General features: G+C 51.4%; 2 protein-coding genes across 2 annotated transcripts in view; both read left to right on the plus strand.

Moving 5' to 3' along the window:
- Positions 1-17,099, plus strand: part of GRIN2D (glutamate ionotropic receptor NMDA type subunit 2D) — a 36,922-nt gene extending 19,823 nt beyond the window's left edge. The window contains exons 12-14 of the mRNA XM_069457455.1: positions 13,933-14,120; positions 14,313-14,545; positions 14,781-17,099. Of these exons, the coding sequence (XP_069313556.1) occupies positions 13,933-14,120; positions 14,313-14,545; positions 14,781-16,121 (1,762 nt within the window). The 3' untranslated portion in view covers positions 16,122-17,099. The remainder of the gene's footprint in view (positions 1-13,932; positions 14,121-14,312; positions 14,546-14,780) is intronic.
- Positions 17,100-18,189: 1,090 nt separating this feature from the next.
- On the plus strand, positions 18,190-24,090 carry GRWD1 (glutamate rich WD repeat containing 1). Its single transcript, XM_069457272.1, has 7 exons — positions 18,190-18,376; positions 18,572-18,689; positions 18,872-19,034; positions 21,155-21,368; positions 21,508-21,650; positions 21,879-22,076; positions 23,165-24,090. The coding sequence occupies exons 1-7, from the start codon at positions 18,190-18,192 to the stop codon at positions 23,480-23,482; spliced, it is 1,341 nt and encodes a 446-aa protein (XP_069313373.1). The 3' UTR covers positions 23,483-24,090.
- Positions 24,091-27,467: the final 3,377 nt, after the last annotated feature.

A 27,467-nucleotide genomic window follows, 5' to 3' on the forward strand; every position in this document is an offset into this window, starting at 1 on the left:
AAAGTTAAGTTCAGGTCCCTAAAGTGCAGAGCAAGATTACAACAAAGCTAAGCGCAAGAACGCTGTCATTGATTTAGTCTCTCACCATGCATTTATTTTCTTATCCCTGCTCTATCCCAGGCAGTGAACAAATAGACCACAACTCCTGACCTCAGGGGGCTTAGTTAGGGTCCAGAGGTGGGAAGTGAACAATGAACACAAAAACAGAAAAATCAGCAAGACCATTTCAGAAAGTGATGGTGAGCTAGAGCATGGCTGGGCTGGGATATTTTCACCAGGGTGTTCAGGGTGGGCTTCTTGAAGGAGGTGACACTGAGCAGAGCCCTGAAGGTGCTGAGGGAACTAGCCAGGTGGATTTATGGAGAAAGCTTTGCAGGCAGAGGGAAGAGGTTGTGCAAAGGGCCTCAGGCAGGTGTGGTGTTGGTTTATTGGAGGAATAGCAGAGGTGGATGTGGCTGAAGGAAAGAGAGCTGAGGTGAGAGAGTAGATGAGGGGAGGACATGTGGCGTGACCCCTGAGGCCAAAATCAGGGCTGGACTTTATTCTAAGAGCAGCGAGAAGCCATGGGGAGGGGAGGCTTTAAGTAGTGAAGGGTGTGATCTGATTTCTGTTTTTAAATGCCCCGTCGCTGCCATGTGGAGAACGGATGGAGTGGGGTGTAAGTGGGACCAGCGTGGAGGCCATGATGTCATCTAGATCACCTGCCCCAAGGCCCACCCTCTGCTCACCCCTCAAGTAGCCAGTCCTGACCAGGTCTTTGTTATCCCTCTGTCTTGATTATAATTATTGGGCTACAAGAAAAAGAGCCCATTCAGTCCGGTTTAGTTAAAATGGATGGGTTAGCAGAAGGATACAGGGAGTCTCTGAGAACCAGTGGCAGAAAGTAAAGCTAGGTTTTGTGGAAATGTGACAGTCATTCATTTATTTAGAAATTTTTAAAAAGCACCAACTTTGTGCCAGGTACAGTTCCTGCACTGGATAACAATCGTCAACAAAATAGGTCAGTTTCCTCGATCAGTTAGGAGTGCTTAAACAGACAGAGGTTTCTTTCTCTCTAAAAATAAGAAGTCTAGCACTGGCACGATAGCTTACAGTTACCATTAAGAGGCTGATGTGGTGGCTCACACCTGTAATCCCAGCATTTTGGGAGGCCCAGGCACGAGAATTGCTTGAGGCCAGGAGTTCAGACCGGCCTGGGGAACATAGCAAGACCTGGTCTCTACAAAAAAATTTTTTTAAATTATCCAGGCACGGTGGCTCATGCCTAAAATCCTATTAAGAGCTACTTGGGAGGCTGAGGCACGAGGATCTCCTGAGCCCAGGAGTTCAAGGCTGCAGTGAACTATGATTAGTTGTGCCACTGCACTCCAGCCCGGGAGACAGAGCAAGACACTTGTCTCAAAAAAAACAAAAAAGATACCATTAATAATCCAAATGTCTTTTCCATATTTTTGTTGCACCAAGCTTGCAGCTTAGACCTTCATACTCATTTTGGTTGCCTCATGGTCACAACAAAGTGGCTGCCCCTCCATGAAGCACATCTTAGTTCCAGGCAAGAGAAGGGAGGAAGGGTGAAAAAGTGGAGGACTTTCTCCTGGCAAGTCTTTGGCTTTTTATTGGGGAAAGCACATCTTTCACAGACAGGTATTTTGCCACCTAGCAAGTTCTCTCCTGCACCTTTTCCTTCTCTAGTGTTCCATCCTCTCTCTCTCTCTCTCTCTCTCAATTTTTGGGTGTCACACCTTGTCTCTGTGTGTCCTTCCTGTGTGTTCCCTGCAAGCCTCTCATTTCTGATACTGAGGACTTCAGCACTTCCTTATCAGTCACTTCTTCTTTATCTCTTCTCTTGTAACTGCTGCTCTCTCTGCCCTACCTCACTCTCTTCGTGGAATTACCTCTTCCTTCTTTACCCTCCCCCTTGGCACACCATTAACACCAAGTGGCTTTTGTCACAGACTTGTCTTTTTTAACTGAGGCTTTGGGAGGCAAACTTTTGCAGGGCCTGGTGCAAGAGTACAAATGGAGGCTCTCATACCATATGTAACTGTTTAAACTCTGTAGATCAAGCTAGCAACCCATTCAATTTATTGAGTCCTCCTGCCTTGACAGATATACTTTCTTAACAACCTAAAAGGCTATTAAGGTCAAGTTAAGAATCAGGGTTCCATGAGAGAACCTGACTCCTTGTCTTTCCAAGAGAGTCCACTTCCTCAATTTTTCCAGCTTCTACAGGCCACCCACATTCTTTGGCTCGTGGTCCCAAATCCCTCCAGCATCTCCTTTCATGGACACATCTCTGACTCACCCTCCCGCCTCCCTCTTATAAGGAGGCTTGTGATGACACTGTGCCCATCCAGAGAATCCAGGATAATCTCCCATCTCAAGATCCTTAATTTACATCACATCTGAAGAGTCTCTTTTGTGATTTAAAGTAACATATTCACAGGTTCCAGGTATTAGGGTGTGGATGTCTTTGAGGGGGTCCATTATTCTGTTCAGCACAGATTCCCAGAGCATAATCTCCAAGGGAGGTGTGGATTCTGGGTGGGCACAAACCCTTAGCCCCAGCGACCCCTCTCCTTGTAGGGGGTGGGAGGCAGTTCTCAAAAAACGGGGCCCAGAACAGCACCCCATTGGCCGAGGTCTAAGGTGGTTACTGAATTTGAAGAATCACAGAGGTGTTAGGATACAGCATAGAACAGAAATTTTTTTTTTTACATTTTACAGTCATCCAATCATTCGTTCTTTCCAATATTTATCCAGTGCCTTCGATGTGTTAGGCTCCGTGCCAGATGCCTAAGTCCCCATTTACTTGAAGCTTCCGTTCCAGTGGGTGTGTGTGTGGGGGGGGGGACACACAGATGTTACGAATACCATCCCTTAAAGCATCTCCGAACTTAAGCATCTTGCTACAGGGAGTTTCTCCCTGGCCAGCTTTCCCCGCAGCTCTGCTTGCTTCCAACTTGTGCCCCATCTGCTTCCCTTTTCTCTCGAGAACGTTTTCCTGCACGTCCCCATGGAATGCCGGGGGTTCTAGTGCCCCAGTCGCCTGGGAGTTCCTAACAGTGTCCTGGGGGCGTCTAATTGCAGTGGTTTTGGAACCACATGATGCCAGGTTTGAAGTGGAGCTACAGCCCTTGCAGTGGTTTTGGAACCACATGATGCCGGGTTTGAAGGGGAGCTACAGCCCTTGCTTGCTATGGGTCCTGGGGTCAGTCAGTCCAGCTCCTGAGCTTGAAGTTCCGCCTCCATAATATGGCGTCAGCAGTCCCTCCCGTTCATCACGTGGCTCTGGAAACTTATTCAACCTCACGCCCCCACATAGTGAGAATCCTATTGGTCCGGCTGGGGTCAGGTGTCCGCGCCAGGGCCAATCAGCCGCGGCCAGAGTGGAACCTGGTCACGTGGTTCACCGGGCTGCCCGGCTCCTGCAGGCGCGAAAAGCCTCGTGTTGGTTTCCAGCACACTCTTCCTCCACCAGCCTCCTGCCCTTTCTTCAGTCTCGAAGCCTGGTGGGCCCCTCAGCCCACTTCTGAGGGCTCCTGGACCCCAAATTCTCCTTTCCCCTCTCATTAAATGATGTGTTGGCGTAACACTGCTTATTGTTAAAGTTCTCTCCTTCCCGTTCTTTGATGTCATGGTTTGAGACGTTTCCTTCCCGCCTTTTTCTAGAGCAGAGCTGGGGAACCGCGTCTGTCATTTCCGATATTCTAGAAGCCACATGGAAAGAGGTCATATTAATTTTGAAAATCTAGTTATGTACTCGAATATTTCCAAGATGTTATTTCAACACAAAATCAATATAGAAGATGTTTTACTTTTTTATTGGTGCTTTGGGGGGGGGCAAGTGCTGAATAACCTCATCTGGCTTGTGGCTGTCACATTGGACCATGTAGATCTAGAACTCTCTTTTTGTCTTTTTTTTGGTTGTTATTTTCCTTCCCTTCCTGGCCTTCTTTTTCCTCCTTCTCCTCCTCTTACATGTACTTCTTCCCTGTCCTTTCTTTGCTTCCCCATCCCTTTCTTTGCTTTCCTCCATCCCCAGATGTCATCCAGGGTCTCCCTGCCCTTAGGCTCTAGATGACACTGGCTCCAACGCCCTTTCCTCAGAATTCTGCAAATTCCTGGGCTTCTCGGGGTCACCCTGGCTTCTAGCTCCTTTTTGCAGGATTTAATTCACCTTCTGGGACATCTCACTGGCCCAAGTGTGTCTTTGCAGCTCCAGAGCCTAGTAACCAGCACTGGAACCCACCCCTCCCTTCATCCCCACAAAAGCCCCACTGAGGACATGGAGGGGTGGGGTGGGGGTTGTGTGTGTGTGTGGACTGAGACTAGGAACTCGACGGGCGACATCTGCCAGTGCTGTCCAGTAGAATGTGACATAAGAAGAGCTAAAAAGCAGCAGATGAAATTAATTTTAATAATATATTTTACTTTTACGTAACCCAATATGTCCAAAATATTATTTCGACACGTAGTGAGTATAAACACGGTTGAGACCATTTCAGTAATTTTTTTCCACACTCAGTCTTTGAAATCCGGTGTGCATTTTACACTCACAGCACGCCTCAGTTCAGAGTCGCCGCACTTCCAGTGCTCCACAGCCCCAGTGATGTGTAGCTGCCACACTGGACAGCCCCGTCTGTGTCACCCAAACGCAAAAAGTTTTATAGTGAACATTATGAACAGAAAACATAAAAGGGCTCTGGCCACCCGCCTACACCCCTGGGACTTTTTCACTTCCTTACTCACCCCAGTATTCTCCCCAGCCAGCCAGCTGACTCATCACTCTGCCTTCCCCCTTCTTCTGTTTTTTCTCCCCGGTCTCTCCCTCCAGGAAGGCCCTTGGGAATTCCAGATCATCATCATCATCCTCCTTCTCCTTCTCCTTCTTCTCTCTCTCTCTCTCTCTCTCTCTCACAAAGCAGCATGGGGGGCGGGGGTCCCTTTCCCAGGCTCTGCCCATCCCTACTTCACTTACGCTGGGCACGAGCACCCTTCCTCAGAACGCAGGACTGGCTGCAAACAGAATTACCTTCCTCTTTTACTTCTACAGGTATACCTCACACTCCCAGCCGTTTAGTCCTTTTGCTCAGAGAGCACAAATTCAAAAATGCAGGGGGTCCCACTTTCTGAATCTACTTGGATCCTGAGTTTTGGATACCAAGCTGTGAGAATGTGACTGGCAAGAGACCGGCTGCATCTCACAAAATGAACCCAAATCTCTGCTCTCTGTGAGTTCAGAGAAAGAAGGATACCTGTAGTTTTTCCCCACACAAATGTCAGCCACATCCTCGGCTTTTTTTTTTTTTTTTTTTTTTTTTTTTTTTTTTTTGTTGAGACAGAGTCTCACTTTGTTGCCCAGGCTAGAGTGAGTGCCGTGGCGTCAGCTTAGCTCACAGCAACCTCAGACTCCTCGGCTTAAGCGATCCTACTGCCTCAGCCTCCCGAGTAGCTGGGACTACAGGCATGCGCCACCATGCCCGGCTAATTTTTTCTATATAGATTTTTAGTTGTCCATATAATGTCTTTCTATTTTTAGTAGAGACGGGGTCTCACTCAGGCTGGTCTCGAACTCCTGACCTTGAGCGATCCACCCGCCTCGGCCTCCCAGAGTGCTAGGATTACAGGCGTGAGCCACCGCGCCCGGCCACATCCTCGGCTTTTAATAAGTAAAAATAGCTTGAGGACTCATCCCATGTCTTTTTATAGATTTTTTTCATCTTTTTTTATTGAGATATAACATACATACAGTGAGGTACTGTGAGGTACAAAAAAATGTGCAAGTCACTGATGATTTTATACATGCATATACATTTTTGTGACCACACCCAGATTAAAGTATGGACAATTTCCCAATTACCCAGAAAGCTCCCCTCTGCCCCTCTGGTCACCGTAGAATATCACCATAAATTAGTTTTGCCTGATTATAGACATCCTCTGAACAGAATCAAACAGTGTATATGACGTCCTTTGTGCTGGCATGATTTTACTCAGTGTTATTTAATATTACCAGACTGTTCATTGAGGAATACCATTGAATATAGCATTATATGACAATACCATAGTGCTTTCCTTCTACTGCTAGATATTTGGATTGTTGCCAGTGTTTGGCCATCATGAATAATATTCTACCATGAACATTCTCTTACAAACGTTTAAGGGACATACACATTCATTTTCCTTGGGTGTATTCCCCTGGGTGGAACTGCCAGGTCGTAGGGAAAGGTGTGCTTAGCTGTAATAGATACATCCAGGCATCTTCCAAAGTATGTGTATCAATTTACACTCTCGTCAGCAGAACAAGAGAGTTCTACTTGTTCTCTAGCCATGCCAAGGCTTGGTATCATTCCCATATCTTTTTAATTTACTATAGTGTTTATTTTATTCCAAGTTCTGTTCTAACTCATTTAGGTTCATAATTAGTTTGCAAAAAATTAATCAAATTAATATTTGGTCTTATATTCCTGGAGACCAGAAGTCCTCTTGGCACCTTCTGAGGGCTATAAGGGAAGGATCTGTTCAGGCCTCGCCCTGCTTGGCTCGTACGTGGCCATCTTCTCCCTGTGTCTCTTCACGTCTTCCCTCTGTGCGTGTCTCTGCCCAAACGTCCCATTTCTATAAAGACACCTGTCATATTGGATTGGGGCCCATCCTAATGACCTCGTTTTAATTTGATTACCTCTGTAGACGCCCTATCTACAAATAAGGTCACATTCTGAAGTACTGGTGGCTCGGGCTTCAATATGGGAACTTGGGAGGAGACACAATTCAACGCGTAACACTTCATAACCATCTTAGCTAAATATTACCAGAAACTGAAGCAGGGCAAGATGCCCACAGCGGCCACGTGGCAGAGCTGGGATCAGCACCCCGGCAGTGTGATTCTGGAGCCCCGGTTCTCAGCCACCAGGCTACACTGCCTCACACGTGCCGTGAGAAACCCAGAATCGCTCCCCCTGCCTCTCCCCGGAAGCTTCATGGATTCACAAAGGACACCCCTGTGTTTTTCACTGTCACCTCTTGCTCTGATGTCCTGCTTCTGCAGGAATTCTTTTTCCCTACTATCCCTTTTTATATTTTTTCAAATTTTTCGTTCTATTTTTATGAGTTATCCATCCGCACAGTTTGGAGGGTCAAATACAAGAGTTTTATTTTGAATGAAAAACAACGGTCCCCGGTCTGCCTACCCTCCACTTCCCCTGCACCGGAAGAATCTGCTTTCACCTCATTTATTCTATCATTAGGCTCTTGGGTTTCCTGTCTCTAAATACCATGTTTGTAGAGCTACCTCTTGATTTTTCAATTTTAGGCATTTTCCATCCACTTCTTGCTATGGAAGACATACTCACACTCTTATTTAAATCAAGCCGGCCTCCCACATTGTGACTCTGACTAGATGAATATTCAGTGTTTACATGTTATGACTATGGAAATGCTCTCACAGCTGCCACAGTAGTAAACCATGATTACTTTCCTCTCCTACACAATTCTTTGTTTTTCCTGGAGTTAATAATTGTCTTTTTTTTTCCTTCCAGTTGCTTAGTGGCTGAGTTTTCTTTGTGCTTAACTAATTCAAACCCAAATTCTCTGTTAACTATCTGAGTCTCTTCTTAATATGTTCAGAAGCATCAGATACCCTATTAATTTCATCTTATCGAAGAAGTTGCTCTTGTGGCCGTGTGACCTGCCCCAGTCTGGTGCACAGCTGCCACCTTGGGATCACTCTTCTCCATCATCCCTTCACCTCTCTCCTGGTTTCGATCCTGTTGCATCACAAATTCTAACTCTTTCTGGGTTTTTACTCCCTTATTCTATTGAGCTTCCTGACAAAACGCACATAAGAGGCGTATTTTTGGAGACATTGCAAATCTGAAAAGTCTTTATTCTGTCCTCATACTTGATGGACAGTCTGGGTATGAGATTCTGGATTAGAGATTATTTTCCTTTAGAATTTGGAAGCATCATTCCATTGTTGTCTAACGTCCAGTGCTACAGTACAAAAATCAAGATCATTCTGATTCCTGTGCCTTTGTATGTGACCCGTTCTTTCTTTTCCTTGTCCTTAGCCAACTAACATTCATCAGCAACAGGCCTTGATCTATTTTCATTGCTGGGCCTTCCAATAGTATCCTCATGTCATTTGTTCTGAGAAAAAAAAAATTCTTGAATTTTCTTGAATTCTTTCATATACAATTTCCCTCTCACCTTCATTTCTCTTTCTTTCTGGAACTCATAATAATTTGATATCTGAATTCCTGGATTAGTTCTTTTTTTATTTTATTTATTTATTTTTTTAGAGGCAAGGTCTTGCTCAGTCACCCAGGCTGGAGTGCAGTGGCGCCATCATAGCTCATTGCAGCCTCCAATTCCTGGGCTCAGGCGATCCTCCAGGCTCAGCCTCCTGTGTAGCTGGGACTACAGGTGTGTGCCACCAAGACCAGCTAATTTTTTAAAAATATATATATACTCTTAAGAGATGGGGTCTTGCTGTGTTGTCCCGGCTGGTCAAACTCTTGGACTCAAGCGATCCTGCCACCTTGGCCTCCCAAAGCACTGAGATTACAGGCATGAGCCACCATGCCTGGCCAATTATTTCTTTTATTCTCTATTTTTCCATCTCTTTATCTTTCTGCTCTAATTCCTGACAGATTTTAATTTTTCTTCCACTTCTTTCTTAAGCTTTTCATTTCTGCTAATATATTTTTAATTTCTAAGGACTCTTATTTTGGTCTCTGAATTTTTATAGTATTTATAAATTTCACAGTATCCTATTTTGTGGTATCTTATTCATGGTTCAAAATTGTCTTATTTCTCTAATGATATTAATGATAATTGTCGTGGGGTTTTTTTGTTTGTTTGTTTGTTTTTTTACATTTTCTGCTCTTTGTAATCTCAGTTTCTTCCAAGTCTCCCTCCTCCCTCCATTTGTTCATTTTGTGTCTCTCTTATTAGTGGCTTTATCTGATGTCCAATAATCCTTGGTAGTCTGTTCATATTTGGAAATGGGGGTCTAAAACTCTGGAAATGGTAGTCCTAGGGAGTTATGAGATTGGGATTGTTCACTATGAACTTCACTATAGGATGATGTGTCTGGATCATTTATGCTGGAGAATTTCCTACATCAGGATTTTTCATCTCTTTAAAAAAAATTGTTTTAAAGACAGAGTGGGGTCTTGTTATGTTGCTCAAACTGGTCTTAAACTTCTGGGCTCAAGGGATCCTCCCACCTAAGCCTTCCATAGTAGCTGGGACTATGGGTATGTGCCACTGCACCCAGAATATTTTTCGGCCTCTTTTCTTGGAATCTATCTATCCATCTATCTGTTTATCTATCTCTATATATGTATGTAATATTTTTACATATTTATGTATATTTACTCTAGAGAGGAACAAAGAAGAAAACAAATAACGCACCATGATCTCCCTGACAAGATAATTCCTAACAATATGAAATTTAAAAGCCATTCATTCATTCAATAAATATTTCTTAAGGTCTTCTTGCACCAGGCACTGGGCTAGGCACTGGGGCTATAGCAGTGAACAAATCAAAGTGTCTGGAGCTTCTATTCTAGTCTGGGAGACAGACACGTGTGTGTCTAAAGTAGCACTCTCCAATAGATAGATAGGTATCTGCAATAGAACATTGTTGTGATGATGGAAATGTTCTAGCCTTGTGCAGTCCAATATGGTAGCCGCCAGCTACTGATCACTTGAAATGTGGTTGGTATAACCAAGGAACCAGATTTTTTAAGTAAAATCTAAATGGAAATGTGCACTTGTGGCTAGTCATTATCACAGTGGACAGCACTAGAAAATTCCATCCTTACGGTGAAAGGTACAAGGAAATTGGCAGCATCCCATGGCTTCGGCTGGCTCGCATGCCAAAGTGGACTTCCCCCACCACTGAGGGCAAGCAACCCCACAGGAAGAGAAAGGAAATGCATCTCCTAAAAGGAAATAAACTCAGCTTCTCCTCCCAGCCACTTCTGGGAGCCCATTCCATGAGAGGCCCAATTTCACACTGACACAGCAGGAACAAACCAGAAAACAGAGTCCCTTTTCCCTAAAGTAAGCATTATTTTTTTATTTCTTTCAGATCAATTAAAACATGAATGCATTCACACACATCTGTATACATTCCAAACTAAAAGTACATACTGTTCTCATCTTGGTTTTTTCTTTTTTTTTTTTTTTTTTTTTTTTTTTTTTTTTTTTTTTGAGACAGAGTCTCACTCTGTTGCCCAGGCTAGAGTGAGTGCCGTGGCATCAGCCTAGCTCACAGCAACCTCAAACTCCTGAGCTCGAGCGATCCTCCTGTCTCAGCCTCCCGAGTAGCTGGGACTACAGGCATGCACCACCATGCCCGGCTAATTTTTTTTTCTATATATATTTTTTAGCTGTCCATATAATTTCTTTCTATTTTTAGTAGAGATGGGGTCTCGCTCTTGCTCAGGCTGGTCTCGAACTCCTGAGCTCAAACGATCCGCCCACCTCGGCCTCCCAGAGTGCTAGGATTACAGGCGTGAGCCACCGCGCCCGGCCTCATCTTGGTTTTTTCTATGGAGCAAAACCTCTTGGCATGTTTTCCATATTAATGAAATCTTACCTCACCTCCAGTGCCTGGCCCACAGAATGCCTGCCTTGAATCAGCCTGAATTCATTCATTCAACCACTTTTTATTAAGCACCTAATGTGTGCTTCATGTGGACACAGTGGTGAACCAGACTGGCAAGGTCCCTGCCCTTGTGGGACTTAAATTCCAGCAGAGGGAGATGGACAATAACCTAAATAAATGAGCACATTTTGTAGTGCATTACTATGAGATAAGGGATATGAGTAAAAACGGGGCAGGGTGAATGAATTTAGGAGACCTGGGAAGGAGCTACAGGTTGCAGTATTTTTTTTTTTTTTTTTGAAACAAGTTCTCGCTGTTGCCCAGACTGGAATGCAGTGGCATGATCATAGCTTACTGCAACCTCCAACTCCAGGGCTCAAGTGATCCTCCTAGCTCAGCCTCCGCAGTAGCTAGGACTACAGGTGTGCACCAACGTGCCTGGCTAATCTTTTTTATTTTTTTGAAGAGACAAGGTTTCACTGTGTTGCTCAGGCTGGTCTCCACCTCCTGGCCTCAAGCGATCCTCCCACCTTGGACTCGCCAAGAGTTTGCAGTATTAAATAGGGTGCTCAAGAAGGTGTCTTTTGAGCAAATACTTGAAAGAGGTGAGGGAATAAGTGAGGGGGCTATCTGAGAGAAGAATGTTCCAGCAGACCGAACAGTGCAAAGGCCCTGAGGCAGGAGTGAGCTGGAGTGTCCCAGTACATGGCACAGGCCAGGGTGGCTGGAGCAGAGTGAGTGAAGGGGGGCTTGGGAGATGAGGGCAGAGGGGTAAGGAAAGGTGCATCAGGTGGCACAGGACCTTGAACTTTGAGATAACTCAAGTCACTCTGAGTGATGCGGGGAACCAGAGGAGGGCAGTGAGCTGAGGAGGGAAAGGGGCTGACTCAAATGTTAAGATCCTGCTGGTGATGGGGTGGGAACAAACAGGTTAGCAAGGACAGACACAGGGAATTTTAATTTTTCCCAAACCTACACTCAAACAAAGGCCATATGTAAGAAATGGCTGAGTTTTAATAGAAATTTAGGGACAATAGAAGATGAGGAGTAAGGGATGGGGGAAGGAAGGTAGGCATTAAATACCAGAGCTGAGCAAATGAATAAAAGTGACTGTTATTAGATCTCCTCTTCCTGAGAGCGTTTCAAATATTTCCACCACTGGAAGCCTTGACTTTTAGCTTTTTCTTAAATGCTCCTTGAGAGTCTCTCCCTCCCCTACCCCATGTCCTCTGAGGACCCCTTCTTCCATCTCATCCTAGCTCCCAGCCCCTCCATCCCTCCTCTTCAGCCCCACTCTGGAAATTGCAAATTCTTCCCACTTAAACATGGAGAGCAATTTACCTTTTGCCCCCAAGGGCATTTTCCTACACAAAGAGAAACCCAGAGAAAAATTACAGTTTGCCTACTAGGCAGAAATGCCCGCAGGCAGTTGCGGTATTTTTCTTGCTTATATCAGCTGGGATCTCCCTGCCCGTTAGGATCTATATAAAATTAATTCAAACCCTATTCTTCATCAGTAGGATGGTGAACACCCTCCCTCCCTTTCTCCTAATTCTCCTCTCTCCCAAGTCTGTGCTCCAGCTATATCCATTCAGTTCGGGAAATCCACTCCATATCTGTTTCCTGGTTTGGGGGTACATGGGCTAATTCAGTTATTTCCTTTAATTTCCATACAACCAAATACACACACAAGGCATTTATGTATGAGCATGTGAGTGTATAGACAGGGTTTTTCTGAAGATCTGGGGACACAAAAGGATTTATATAAATGGGCTAAAACTCAACACTCGAGGTTAAGGATTCTTGCCTACATCTTTTGCTTTCTCTGCAAGCCAGTATCCAGCCATATGTCTTTATCTATCTTGTCTTCCCCAAACCTGCACTGTTCAATACTATTTCGATTTAAATGAATTAAAATTAGATAAAATTTAAAATTCTGCCCCTTCATCACACTGGTCACTTTTCAAGTGCTCAAGAGCCACACGTGACTGGTGGCTGCCATGCTGGACAGAGAAGATGGAACATTCCATCATCACAGCACGTTCTTTTGGACTAGAGAAAGACAGGTGCCTCTCAGAACTGGTCTGGTGTCTGTAGTTAAGAGGACCAAATTTTTACCCCACTACATATGTCATTTAAAAAAATAAATACAGCCAGGCCAGGTGGCTCGTGACTGTAATCCCAGGTACTCAGGAGGCTGAGGCAGGAGGATCGCTTGAGCCCAGAGTTGGAGGCTGCAGTGAGCTATGATCGCACCACTGCACTCCTGCCTGGATGACAGAATGAGACCCTCATCTCTGAAAAAAAAAAAAAGAAAGAAAATTTAAAAAATTAAAAAACATATATAGAGAAAGTTATACTCTATGGGATTCCAGAACTAGTGTTTGGAGTTTTCTTTTTAAGGATAATATACCTGTACATTTTCACCTGTCAGATCACATGCATTTACCTGATATCATAGAATAGTTACACAGTAGTCCTAAGTGTGGGTTCATTTATTCACTCACTCATTTGTTCCGTAATTATTTACCAACCTCATCGTATGTGCCCGAACTGTGCTCCAGCCACAGTATGAGACCGAATGGGACCCTGGGGAGCTTGCAGTCTCATGAGAGAGGCTGAGATTAATCAAATAATCTCAGAAATAAATGCAAAATGGCAGCAATTGTGAAGGAGAATGAAATTCGCATGCAGCATGTGCCAGGACGTATATCCATCCATGAGAACTGATTCCACAGCCCCACCCCTCTTCCCACCAAGTCTTAAAAATTAGGGCCTAGTGGGAGAACCCAGGCAAGTTATGGTATGTATCTGGGTCTGTGTTTCCTCCTCCGAAAAAATGGAGATAATAGTTTCTATTTGGATATTGTGAAGATTAAATGAGTTCTTAGACTAGACAGAACAAGGCCTGGCACAATGTAAGTGATCATTTGCTCATATTATTATTTTTATTATTCTCCCTTCTAAGCTTCAATCGTCCTCTTTAAAATGCAGGAGTAAATAAGACCTTCGGAGGGGCTGCAGTGAGGATTAAACAAGTAATTATTTCATTAACAGTCACAGCTAACATTCCTGTAGCACCTCCTCTGCATCAGACACTAACCTTTGCAACAACTCTGGAAGGGAGTTATTGGTTTTGTGCCCATTTTACAGACGTTGAAACTGAGGCACAAAGAGGTTCAATGACTTGCTCAAGAGCTCAAGACCAATTAGGCTTTGGGGCAGTGGCAGGTTAGGGGTGAGGGAGGTTCTGGGCTGGGCCTTGAGGGCATCTAGGTGGGACTGACCCTGCCCTTCATGCCCCCTGCCCCCAGGAAGCTGGATGCCTTCATCTATGACGCAGCCGTGCTCAACTACATGGCCCGCAAAGATGAGGGCTGCAAGCTCGTCACCATCGGCTCTGGCAAGGTCTTTGCCACGACAGGCTATGGCATCGCCCTGCACAAGGGCTCCCGCTGGAAGCGGCCCATCGACCTGGCGCTACTGCAGTTCCTGGGGGACGGTGCGGCTGTGCGCAGGGGTTTCTACATGGGAGAGGGGAGGGCAAGACCCCTGGGTCCTGGGGAAGGAGGGGAGGAAGACCCGGACACCAGGGTTTGAGGGGGGAAGGGGCTGCGGGCCTAGACTTCCACATCCGAAGGGAGAGTCCTCAAAGGGTACTTACAGCCGATGACCTCTGATCCTCCTCCCCCAGATGAGATCGAGATGCTGGAGCGCCTATGGCTCTCCGGGATCTGCCACAATGACAAAATTGAGGTGATGAGCAGCAAGCTGGACATCGACAACATGGCAGGTGTCTTCTACATGCTCCTAGTGGCCATGGGCCTCTCCCTGCTGGTCTTCGCCTGGGAGCACCTGGTGTACTGGCGCCTGCGGCATTGCCTGGGGCCCTCCCACCGCATGGACTTCCTGCTGGCCTTCTCCAGGGTATGAAGGAGAGAGGGAGGCACGCGGGGAGATGGGGCAGACACAAGCAAGAACTGGCAGAGGCAGGGAGATACAGGTAGAAATAGGGAGAGAGCGGGGAGACGCAGCACAGATGGGGAGGTACAAGATGGGATGGGTAGAAATGAAGGGAGACGCGGGAGAGGAAGGAGGAACCAAGAGAAGGCAGGCATCTCCATCATCTCGCACTGACTTCGTCCTGTCCCCTGGGCCGCAGGGCATGTACAGCTGCTGCAGCGCCGAGGCCCCCCCGCCGCCAGCCAAGCCCCCGCCGCCGCCGCAGCCTCTGCCCAGTCCCGCGTACCCCGCGGCGCGGCCGGCGCCCGGCCCAGCGCCCTACGTGCCCCGAGAGCGCGCTGCCGTGGATCGATGGCGCCGGGCCAAGGGCCCAGGGCCGCCGCCGGGGGCCGCGGGCCTGGCCGACGGCTTCCACCGCTACTACGGCCCCATCGAGCCGCAGGGCCTGGGCCTCGGCCTGGGCGAGGCGCGCGCGGCGCCCCGGGGCGCGGCCGGGCGTCCGATGTCCCCGCCGGCCGCGCAACCCCCACAGAAGCCGCCACCCTCCTACTTCGCCATCGTGCGCGACAAGGAGCCGGCCGAGCCCCCAGCCGGTGCCTTCCCTGGCTTCCCGTCGCCGCCTGCGCCCCCAGCCGCCGCAGCCGCCGCCGTCGGGCCGCCCCTCTGTCGCCTGGCCTACGAGGACGAGAGCCCGCCGGCGCCCGCGCGCTGGCCACGCTCGGACCCCGAGAGCCAGCCCCTGCTGGGGCCCGGCGCGGGCGGTGCGGGCGGCGCTGGGGGAGCGGGCGGCGGAACCCCGGCCGCGCCACCCCCGTGCCGCGCCGCGCCGCCCCCCTGCCCATACCTCGACCTCGAGCCTTCGCCGTCGGACTCGGAGGACTCGGAGAGCTTTGGCGGCGCGTCGCTGGGAGGCCTGGAGCCCTGGTGGTTCGCCGACTTCCCCTACCCATACGCAGAGCGCCTCGGGCCGCCGCCCGGCCGCTACTGGTCGGTCGACAAGCTCGGGGGCTGGCGCGCCGGCAGCTGGGACTATCTGCCCCCACGCAGCGGTCCAGCAGCCTGGCACTGCCGCCACTGCGCCAGCCTGGAGCTGCTGCCGCCGCCGCGACACCTCAGCTGCTCGCACGACGGCCTGGACGGCGGCTGGTGGGCGCCACCGCCCCCGCCCTGGGCGGCTGGGCCCCCGCCTCGACGCCGGGCCCGCTGCGGGTGCCCGCGGCCTCACCCTCACCGCCCGCGGGCCTCGCACCGCGCGCCCGCCGCGGCTGCACCGCACCACCACCGCCACAGGCGCGCCGCTGGGGGCTGGGACCTCCCGCCGCCTGCGCCCACCTCGCGCTCGCTCGAGGACCTCAGCTCGTGTCCCCGCGCCGCCCCGGCGCGCAGGCTCACGGGGCCCTCCCGCCACGCTCGCAGGTGCCCACACGCTGCGCACTGGGGGCCGCCGCTGCCGGCCGCGCCCCACCGGAGACACCGGGGCGGGGACCTGGGCACTCGCAGGGGCTCGGCTCACTTCTCCAGCCTCGAGTCCGAGGTATGACGCGGCCCCGGGGGCCCCACCGCCCCCTTGGTCAGCGCAGGCCACGGCCCGAGGGGGCGCGCGGAGGGGACAGGACCCGTGTGGGTTGGGAAGGAAAACAATGGAACTGGCCGGACCGGCCTGGAGCAGCGTCCTGTGCCCCCTTGCTTTGGGGGAACCGCGAGCCAGAAAGGATTTGGTTCCCCAAGTCTCACCCAGACGGAGAGCGAGGGGGCGGGAGTCTCAGAGCCCACTGAACCTTTTTATAAACCCGACAAGGGCTTTTTAACGTCACCAGATGGGGCGGGAGGTTGGGGGGGGTCACGCCACGCCCGCGCCCCATCCCACACCCGGGGCCGTGGCCCCCACATCACTGTGCAGCTCCCCGGCCCCAGCCACGCCTCCGGGGAAGCCCGTTTTTAACCTTTCATCCATCGGGACTCAAAAAACTGTGAGACGCGTTCGCCAAACTGTGACCCCAGACCTTGGCCCCGCCACACAGAAACCCCTGACCCCAGACTGTGACTTCCAACTCCTAAAATGGTCATCCGACCCCAGACTGTGACCCCTGACCCCAAACTGTGCCCCTAACCAGACTGTGACCCTTGACATCAAACCGAAATACCCCTTCTTCCTTTTCCACCCTTAGCCGCTTTTCCCTACTTTGACCTAGGACATGTCCCCAACCGAAGCCCCGCCTTCCCCTGGCCCTCGATGATCCCAATCTTCCTCAAGCCAAAACTTCCCACCCTGCCTCACCTCCTTACCACCCCAGGTGCCACCAGCCACATCCTCTCCAGGTCCAGCCCTTTGTTATGACCCTTCAGTCATGACCCAGCAGACCCTCAAAACCTTCCTCTTCCCAGATCTCCAGCCGGGTCTGGGGCTGGGTTGTGGAGGGGAGGGTCTGGGGGTCCACACTTCACTACCAACCTCCCTTCCCACTCTCCTGTTCCACATTGCAGTGTTTGGAATAAACCATGTTTTTATGCCTCCTCAGTCCAAGCCTGAGCTCTGTGTCTGTCTCTTAGCCCCCTCAACCTCTCTGGAGGGAAGAGAAACTAAGAAAAGCCCCCCAGGGTAAGAGGAAACAGAAGGAGAATTAGAGAGAGAACGGAGACTCAGAAGGGAAATGGGGAGACAACGACGAAGAAAGAGGTGGCGGGAAGAAACCCTGAGAAGAGAGAGATTGAGAGGGGGGCAGGACACACAGAGACCCCAGGAGAGTGGTGAGAGAAATCTTTAGATACAAAACATTTTAGGATAAAATCTAGGGTCCCATTTCCTAGGCTACAGGCAACAAGGCTGACTAGATTCTTAATATCCTGCTTATGCAAGTGAAGAGTGTCTAACATGGCCCAGCCAATCCACATTATCTAGAATGCTGTTAATCTCACCAATGAGAATCTATTTCTAACATTTCATTATTCCAATTAGCCACACCGCTGGTGCTGATGGACGATAAAGAGAGGCAAGGCACTTGTAATAGCTGCCTCCAGAGGCTGACCAAAGCTGCAACGTGAACGCCTAGTTAGGCAATTGACTGCCCCTAGAGGGTAGATCCAACCAACTAACTTACACATAATATCCAGCCTGTCTACACTAAAGCATTTTGAAATAAATTAAAGCCATCATAACAGGGAGAGGAGAAGAAACCGGCTTTATGGGTCCTCAGGGAACAGAAACCCAGTCTCCTTGCTAGTAAGAGCTCCTTTGCATATATGAATAATTAATTAAGTGGAAGAAAGCTTTGGGAATCAAACGTGGAATATGGAGTCTTCCGGCTCTGAACTACTTTGATTGATGGGGAAAACAGACCTCCTGCAGAACTACAACTCCCAGAAGGCCTTGCCACGGCTACGAGGAGGAGCGCCCCAAAGTCACGCGGAACATGTAGTTTTGAGGCTTTTCTCGCCGGGCCATTACCCAGCTGACAACCTTACTTTAGTTCTCCTTCTCTCTCCTCCCACTGCCCTCTCTAATTGGTGGGCCGAGGAGGTTTCCAAGGTAACCGCGCAGTGGGGCGAATTCATTAGGTGGAAAGCTAAACCCGGAAGTGACGCTCTTACATTGCGCCGGCGGTGAGAAGATGGCGGCGCGCAAGGGTCGGCGGCGCACGTGTGAAACCGGGGAACCCATGGAGGCCGAGTCTGGCGACACAGGTCCCAAGGGCTCAGCCCAAGTCTACCTGCCCGGTCGAGGACCGCCGCTGCGCGAAGGGGAGGAGCTGGTCATGGACGAGGAGGCCTATGTGCTGTACCACCGAGCTCAGACTGGTAGGGCTGTGGGCTCGGACTGCTGGGTCCTGAAGGGGGGCAATCCTGTGCCTTTAACATAAGAGGCGCTCAGGAAGAGAAGCCTGGGGTTTAAGAGAGGTGACGTAACACTGGAGACGATTGATCCCTGAGGGAAGTGAGGGTTGAGATCGCTGTGTCCCATCCTAACTCTTAAACTCCTCCTTCCGTCCTCAGGCGCCCCTTGTCTTAGCTTTGACATAGTCCGAGATCACCTGGGAGACAACAGGACACAGCTTCCTCTTACACTTTACCTATGTGCTGGGACCCAGGCGGAGAGTGCCCAGAGCAACAGGTGGGTGAGACCCGAGGCTTTCCCAGAATGAGGAGTCCGAGACCTCAGCCCCTTTCTCAGAACCCAGGAGTTAGGGCTTCCAGTTTTTGCCCCTCCCAGACCCAGGAATCTGGGTTTCCAGCCTCCTTTCTCCTTGAGGATCCTGGCATCCAGTGTTTTTCTCACGCCACACTTTCTCCCAGACTGATGATACTTCGGATGCACAATCTGCATGGCACGAAGACCCCACCCTCAGAGGGCAGTGATGAAGAGGAGGAGGAAGAAGATGAAGAGGATGAAGAAGAACGGAAGCCTCAGCTGGAGCTGGCCATGGTGCCCCACTATGGTGGCATCAACCGAGTTCGGGTACATATGGCCCCAAGAGCTTGCTTTGTATTCTCTGGAGCAAATCTTACCCACCTGCTATATCCATACCTCTCCCAGAACCTTCTTGTGCCCTTCAGCTTTTAGAAAAAAACTTGTCACATCATAGTTTTATATACTTTTTTTTTTTTTTTTTTTTTTTTTGAGACAGAGTCTCACAGGCAAAGTGCAGTGGCATCATCATAGTTCACTGCAACCTCAAACTCCTGGGCTCAAGCGATCCTCCTGCCTCAGCCTCCCGAGTAGCTGGGATTACAGGCGAGCACACCACTATGCCCTGCTAATTTTTCTATTTTTTGTAGAGATGGGGTCTTGCTCTTGGCCAGGCGGGGCTCAAACTCTTGAGCTCCAACGATCCTCCCACCTCGGCCTCCCAGAGTACTCGGATTATAGGCGTGAGCCCACTCTCGGCCTATATATTTTAACTATCATGATAGTTGTCATTATATGCTACCTACTGCTTTAGATTATAAGGATAGTTTTTACGTTCTTCACTCTTCTCTTTGGTAAAATGGTGAGAGTTATAAAACTTGATGGGGTTGATATGAGGATAAAATGAAATAACTTACAGTGCCTAGAAAGAACAGCACTTCGTTGTAATATGAGATTGGTGCTTTTCGTTATATTATTACTTAGGAACTGTTTTGGGTTATGGGTTCTTTGTTTTCCACTTTGGGGTTAAAGCATCTTTTGACCAGGTAGATGTGTGAATGAAAGGAGATGGCAAATGAGTGCACTTAGAGCAGTACTTGGCTCCTAGCTGTTCTATGTGTTTCTATTAAATTATTACCATGTTTCAGGGCTGTTCTAGGTCCTGAGGACTTAGCAGCAAGCAAATGGTCTCTGGCTCCATGAACTTACGTGCTAGTGGGGGAAGGGAACAAGAAGAAACTAAGTAAATGTGTAGTATGTCAAAAGGTGCTGAGTATTGTGGAGGAAAAGTAAAATGAAGCTGAGTAAGAGGATTAGGGTGTTCCTGGGGTAGAGCTGCTATTTTAAATAGTGTGGTTAGGGAAGTATTCGGTGATAAAGTGCTGTTTGAACAGAGACCCACAGGTAGTGAGGCAGGGAGCCATGGCTACCTGTGGGAAACACATTTGCAGGCAAAGGAAACACAAGTTCAAAGGCCCTGGGGTGAACTTGACATGTTTGAGGAGTTTCAAGGGAAGCTACAGAGTCTGGTGTGTCTGGAACAGAATGAACAGGGTAGAGGGAGGAGATGACAAGAGTTGGAGGGTGGCCACAGAGGAGACATATTGTTTAGGGCTTGGGCTTTTACTTGGGAGAATTTGGGAGCCACTGGAGGGCTTAGAGAGGAGGAAAGATGGAGTCTGGCTTTTGTTTTAAAGGAATCCGTATGGCTGCCATATTGAGAATCAGTTTGGGGGAGGCAAGGGCAGGAGGATAGAGCCCTGTTAGGAGGCTGTTACAGTAATTCAGGGGAAGGGTGACATTAGTAGTAGCTGGAGTGACAGCAATAGAGGTGAAAAGAAGGGGGTGGAAGTGTGTGTTTTTATTGTAGCTGGCATAGATGTTGGGCATGAGGAAGAAGAGACAAGACAGGAATGAATGGTAGTTTGGGGTCTGAGGTAGGGAACGTGGAGAGGAGTTGTAGGTGGCAATTAAGAGCTGCTTATGTTCGAATGGTCAGTGCAGTAAGAGTCGAGTTCAGGAGAGAGGTCAAGGCTAGGGGATACTGGACACCTAGAGGCTGGACAAGACCTCCTAGGGAGCAAACGTACAGAGGCAGAGAGATCCGAGGACTGGTCCTCCAGCATTTACAGGGTTACAGAGACCGGGAGTCTGAACACATTCCCGAGGGCCAGTGGGAATTGCACCCTCAATTTCCAGACATCCTGGAGCTTTGTCCTCCCACCCTACCTACTCCACCCACCCCCCACATCCCTAAGAGTTGTGCCAGTTACCAAGCTGGTCTTGCAGGTTGTGGCTTCCTTCCCAAGGAGGTTTCTGTGACCTGTAGTCCCAGACCTGGGAGATCCGCGGAACTGCAGTTCTTGTTCTCAGGGATGGAGGACGCTTGCGGTCACCACCCTGAGCCTCCTGTCCCCGCACTTCACACATCCTTCCCCCTTCCCTTGCAGGTGTCATGGCTGGGCGAGGAGCCTGTGGCCGCAGTATGGTCAGAGAAGGGCCAGGTGGAGGTGTATGCGCTGCGGCGGCTCCTACAGGTGGTAGAGGACCCCCAGGCCCTGGCAGTCTTCCTCCGGGACGAGCAGGCTCGAGTGAAGCCCATCTTCTCCTTCGCTGGCCACATGGGTGAAGGCTTCGCACTCGACTGGTCCTCGCGTGTGCCTGGTGAGTCTCTGGGGCGAGCATGTGGTCGTGGGAGGTGGGGAGGAAGTGGGGCTGCCGCAAGGGTGGGTGCTTAGGCTGCAGAGAGGAGAGTGAGCTGTGGCCAGGTAGGACAAAATTGTCCCCTGACTGCCTTTCCCAGGTCGCCTGCTCACCGGAGACTGTCAAAAGAACATCCATCTCTGGACACCTACGGACGGCGGCTCCTGGCACGTGGACCAGCGGCCATTTGTGGGCCACATGAGCTCCGTGGAGGACCTGCAGTGGTCACCGACTGAGGACACAGTGAGTGAGGTCTGGGGGCCCAGACGCCTAGGTCTGCTGAGTGATGGGCTGGGGACCTAGAATCCTGGGTCTGAGGGAAGAGGGTTCTGGGGGCCTGTTAGCGATTCAGTTTTCAGGCCAAGTCCTAGCAAGGGAGACACCGAAAGAGAGGGTAGCCCCCCACTAGTTCCAGGTCTTCACCCTGGGGTGGGGGGTACGTCTGGGTTACTCAGACTCCACCTTGTCCAGGTGTTCGCCTCCTGCTCAGCTGACGCCTCCATTCGCATCTGGGACATCCGAGCAGCCCCCAGCAAGGCCTGTATGCTTACCACGGCCACCGCCCACAATGGGGATGTCAACGTCATCAGCTGGAGCCGCCGGGAGCCCTTCCTGCTCAGTGGCGGGGATGACGGGGCCCTTAAGGTCTGGGACCTTCGGCAGTTCAAGGTATTTTCCCACCTGGATGCTTGGGGGTCAGAGAAGCTACTGATCCCAGCAGCCACTGCGATTTTTAGGTTTTTCTTTCCTTAAATGGTTTTATACAACCAGAGCTGGGAAAAAGCCCTTAGAACAAGAGTCCAGCCCCTTCATGGTACAGATGAGGCCATCGACTCCACCAGGTCAATAGATGACAAGAGATGGAAGATGCTGCGGGGGACAGCGGAGACTATGACTCCATCTGTGCAGCCGCTGGACTAGGGGCTTCAGGGAGTAGGAGTTTGTCTCGTTAGTGGATTTATAGAATCAGCTGAGACTTGAGCCCAGCTCCTTCATTGCAGGAGAGGACTGAGGTGCAGAAAGGACAGCAGCAAATGTGACGTAACCGCCAAGCTAAGAGTTGACCTTGTAGAGCTGAGCTGAGAGGAGAAATTGCAGCCTCTGGTATTCTCTGGACAAAGCCGTAACTTCATATGGCTTCCTGGGGCGCTATGATGTGACCTTTTATTCCCTCCTCCAGCATAATTGGTTCTATAGAATCAGCCTTGGGGAAGGTTCCAGAGATGGATTCCAGCCCCCTGGCCCAGCGGGTCATGGGCTCAGCTGATTGACATTGGCACTTGGGAGCCACTTCTCCCAATCAGAGAGACTTTGGTTCCCAGCGGAGCCTTTGCTTTAGTAAAAGTGCTGTTGTTCTTTATGGTTCTTTGGGTTGGCTGCCCCTGGAGCTTCTGGGAGTCGTGCTTTTGTTCCCTTTAAGGCCTTTGTAGAATCCGCTGGGAGAACTGTTAGAGAGCCACCCCCTCCTTTTATAGGAGAGGAAACAGAACCGCCCAGGGCAGAGCAGGGGTGGGGATTTTATGACCTGAGCTGAAAGGGGCATCTTTGCAGGCGAAACCACAGTTCCCAGCAGCCCCTGGGACAGTAAGCTTCATTACACCTGGACTTTGCCTTTTATGGACTCAACTTGTGGGGGCTTAAGGGGTGGAGCCCTGGTTGAACCCTGAGGCTGGAGAAGGCTGGGGGGCTCTGCCTGGGTCCCCCCGGGGGTCAGGCTGAGGTGTTCGGAGCCCCTCACGCCCATCCTTTCCCCGTAGTCTGGCTCTCCTGTGGCTACCTTCAAGCAGCACGTGGCCCCTGTGACCTCTGTCGAGTGGCACCCGCAGGACAGCGGGGTCTTCGCAGCCTCGGGCGCAGACAACCAGATCACACAGTGGGACCTGGCAGTGGAGCGGGACCCTGAGGCCGGCGACGCAGAGGCCGAGCCGGGGCTGGCCGACCTCCCCCAGCAGCTGCTGTTTGTGCACCAGGGCGAGACCGACCTGAAGGAGCTGCACTGGCACCCGCAGTGCCCCGGGCTCCTGGTCAGCACGGCCCTGTCGGGCTTCACCGTCTTCCGCACCATCAGCGTCTGAGGCGGCCCCGGCGCTCCGCTCCCACCTTCTGCTTGGGGACTGAGGTTGAAGTTGGTTCCCCTGGAAGGGGTTCATTCAGGTCTGTTGACTGCCCCCCACCGACCCCAAAAGAAGGGCTCGGTGTGGACTGTTTGCCGTGACGGATTCTGTTCCATGTACTGTTCTCTAAAAGCACCGGCTTTGGTCCGGTGACCCTGCTCACCAAAGGACTTGGTTTGACCGTGACTCTGTGAACCCGCTGCCACCCGGAGACTCGGCTCAGCCAGTGACTCCGTCAGAGGACATGGTTGGCCTGATATGGCCTGTGTGTAGGTGAATTTTTGTCCGCTGTGACGCGTGGCTTGACCCTTTGGCCACCTGCTCCGGGACCCAGTTTCAGATGCGGGATCCCCAGGGATCCCCAGGCCTTGGCAGTGGCTGGATCACATTTGAGCTGTGGGTTCCTCAGACATGATGTGGTTCTGCCCCTTGTCTTCCTGCCTGTTGGCTTTGGCCGGGATTTCCCAGTGGGGACTGCGTGGGCCCCTGCCCGCCCCCCAGGACGCAGGTGGGGCTGTTCAGGGAGGAAGGTCGGGGCTCCTGGGGGGCAATAAAGGACCAGAATGAGGCCGGAAGCCCGTGTGAGACTCTGGTCCTTCGGCCACATCCCTGTGGGGAACCTGGGGGCTGAGGCAGGAATTCAGCACCCAGCTGTCCCTAGGCCACTAGGCTGGGAGAGGCCACTGGGAGTCCCGTGCAATCCAAGCCTCAGCCCACTGGGTGCCTCTGGTTCTCCCTTCTCTAAATTTCATTCCTTCTGGAACTCGCTCTGGCTCAGTGAGAGGGGACCCCTCCTGTACCCCTCGACTTATTAAGGCTTCATCCTGGGGGGACCCAGGGAGCCCCCATTTCTCCTTCCCTCCATTTCTTTCCCCTTTATCATTATCTCACGTTTGGTTCTTTGTTCCCTAGTCTGTGTCACTGCTCTCTCTGTGTCCCCGTCTTCTGCTGTCTCCTGTGCCCTGTTGTCTGCGTCCCTGCCCCCGTCTCTGTCTCTCTCCTCCGCCACTGTCTCATCCAGCCTGCCTGGGCTGCGGCCCAGCCCGGCCTGGCCGTCCTCCCCGGCTCCCCCTCTGCAGCGCTGAGCTGGCCCCACCCCCGCCCCCTCCGGCCGGGCCTCTGATCCGCCTGTGGACTCAGAGGTCCTGTGCACTCAGAGGTCGGCACCCGCACGAGGCCCCTGGGGCCAAGGACAGACCACAGCCCCTCTCGGCACCCACAGAGGCTTCCCCCCAGCCCGAGCAGAGGAGCCCCCAGCGGAGGGCATGGGGGTGGGCCGCCCCACCAGGTACGTGCCTGCATGCAAGGTCCAGGGCCTGAGCCACATACCTCCTCCCTCCTGCCGCTGCCTCCCCAGCCTCCCCTGCGGAAGACCAGCTGGGGCCACCACTGCCCCCTCAGGGAGGCCCTCAGTGACAGACTCCAGTCCCAGAAGAATCCCCCCACCCCACCCCCACCCCACCCTTCCTTTCAAAGAGCCGCTTTCTCATCTCTGTCTCTTCCATCTCGCTCTGTCTTCACAATTCCATCTCCCCGTCTCTCACTTCTCACGACCCGATCTCCAATTCTCTTTTCCCCAGCTGCTCTTTAGTCTGCCTGTCTCTTCTCTGTCCCCTGTCCCCTCTGAGTCTCTGGTCTCCCCCTCCATCTCTGCCCCCCCCATATCTGTCCCCTCTCTCTCTGGGTCTCTGTCCCCACTTTCTCTGGGTCTCTGTCTCTCTCTGGGTCTCTGTCTCCCCTCTCTCTGAGTCTCTGTCCCCTCTCTCTCTCTCTCTGGGTCTCTGTCCCCCTCTCTCTGGGTCTTTGTCCTCCTTCTGGGTCTGTGTCCTCACCTGGGTCTGTGGTCCCCACCTCTAGGTTCCTGTTCCCCTTGAGGTCTTGGTACTTCTCTTTCTTGGGGCTCCCTCTCTCCACCCCTCTCTCTCTTCCCACCCGTCTCCGAGTCTCTCTCTTTCTGCAGTCTTTCCCCCACAGCCCTTTCCTGTCACTCTCTGCTCTCCAGCCTGCTGTCCAGACCACACTGCTAGGTGGGGAGTAGGAGAACGTCCTGGTTTCAGGGAAAGAGTATGAGAATGTGTGTGAATTTGGCGGGGAGGAGGTCGGAGCTCGGGGGCGGGGCTTCCTGGCCTCAGATTAGACAGTGACTTTGACACAGTTGATGCACCTTAAGCCCCACGTCTCCTTTATATGGAAACATTAAGCTGCTCTCGCAGGTCAGGCGGAGGATCGGGGGGAGGACTTCAGGCTCGGGATCCTTTTCCCTCCCATCCTGCCTTTACCGGGGAAGGGGGGTGGCCTGAGCCCGAGTGGCATTTGCCAGCCTGGGAGCTGGGCCATGTGGGGCGCAGACGGCCCCCGGGAGGTGGAGGTCCCCGTCGGCTCTGTGAAACGGACACAGTCAGGTCTGCCTCTCAGGGCTGGGGCGGGACCCGAGGATTTAGGGGACAGTCCTGGGAGGCGAAGGCTCAGGACCCAAGCCAGCGTCCCACCCCGGCACTGTGCGGGGCTGGCCCGGTCACGGCTCTCGCTGAGCCTGTTTCCCGAGTGTGGAAGGGGTGATGATCTTGACCTCCCTGCGTCCTGAGCAGTCAAGGTGAGCAGTGGGGTCTGGTGGAGTCCGGTGGGGGGACTGAGTGCTCCAGGAGCCCATCATGAGGACTGGCACATAGTAGGTGCTCAGGAAACAGGTGCGAGCTCAACAAGACTGGTTCAGCCCTCGGCCTTAGGTGCCTGAGAGGCCAGGCTGGGACTCCAGGTTTTGCTACTCCCCTCCTGGCTGAGGGACCTGAGGCAAGGGACTAATCTCAGAGCCTCGGTTGGCTTTTCTGTGAAAAAGCGAAGTCCCCACGTCAAAGGGTTGCAGTTAGAGGTGGGCAGTGGGCACAAGAGGGCCCGCCTGGGATGGGGGTGAAGGCTGGGTCAGCGTCCTGCCCACCTCCCCTCACCCAGTTACTGGGGTGGTTCCGAGAGGTGGGACCAGTGCAGAGTGCGGATTCCAGGCTGGAGAGCGGCTGCAGGTATAGAGGCTGCGTCCTAGATTCTGACCTCAAACCTGCCCCCTTTTTAGGAGAACGATCTCTAACATCCAGGGTTGTTGAGGGTGAGGAAAGAGTCAAGGTTGGGGCCCATTGTGGGTGCTGGACACAGCCAGGCTCGGCCACTCTGACCTGAACCTCAGCTTTGCCTCTGGTTCAACAGTCCCAATAAACCCCACATGGCAGGGCTGTGAGGGTAGCCATGGGCAGCGGGTAGGTGCTAAACTTGACATTGACTAATAGTCCTCTCGCAGGATGGAGTGTCCCAGGCCCTGCCAATAAGCCCATGAGGATCCCCAGGACCTGGTACAGTGGGCACATGGTCCATGAGTGCTTGGTAAATACGGGTGGAATTGATATGCAAATTATTTAACCCCTGGTACTGTTTGTCCTAGCCCCGCTGGGTCCTAGAAGTCCTCCCACCACAGGGCCAAGTGTTAAACTTGCAGTTGCTGGAGGGTGATGAGGTCTGCAGGTCCATGCCCAGCCCCTTCCCTCCTTTCCTCCACCCTGCCAGGCTGCTGGGATTCCCTCCATTTCACAGATGAGACAACTGAGGCTCAGGAAGGGGTGTGACCTGTCACTGGGCACACAGCTAGTCAGTGGCTGAGCACTTTGGGTCTCTGGAAAAAGAACCCAGGGATCTCACGGCACACAGTGGGCCAGCAACACAGCCAGGACTAGACCCTGGGTCAGTATGATAAGAAGGCCCTTCCTGACCTTGATGAAGTCCCAATTTCCCCATTGTACAGTTGAGGAAACTAAGGCTCAGAAAGAGTTGCCCAAGATCAGAGGGACTGTTTTACTTATTTTATAATCGATTCACTGAAATACAATTCACATAGCGCACAATTCATTAAAGTGTACAATTCAATGGTCTTTAGTATAGTCACAGTTGCACAACCATCACA

The sequence above is a fragment of the Eulemur rufifrons genome, chromosome 24 (assembly GCF_041146395.1).
Source record: "Eulemur rufifrons isolate Redbay chromosome 24, OSU_ERuf_1, whole genome shotgun sequence".
Taxonomy (NCBI): Eukaryota; Metazoa; Chordata; class Mammalia; order Primates; family Lemuridae; genus Eulemur; species Eulemur rufifrons.

Excerpts from the sequence above, each read along its gene's own strand:
- GRWD1 (XM_069457272.1), top strand. The coding sequence starts at position 18,190 with ATGGCGGCGCGCAAGGGTCGGCGGCGCACGTGTGAAACCGGGGAACCC. Across the intron at positions 18,690-18,871 it reads GAGAGTGCCCAGAGCAACAG|ACTGATGATACTTCGGATGC; the intron begins GTGGGTGAGACC and ends ACTTTCTCCCAG. Across the intron at positions 21,369-21,507 it reads CTGGTCCTCGCGTGTGCCTG|GTCGCCTGCTCACCGGAGAC; the intron begins GTGAGTCTCTGG and ends TGCCTTTCCCAG.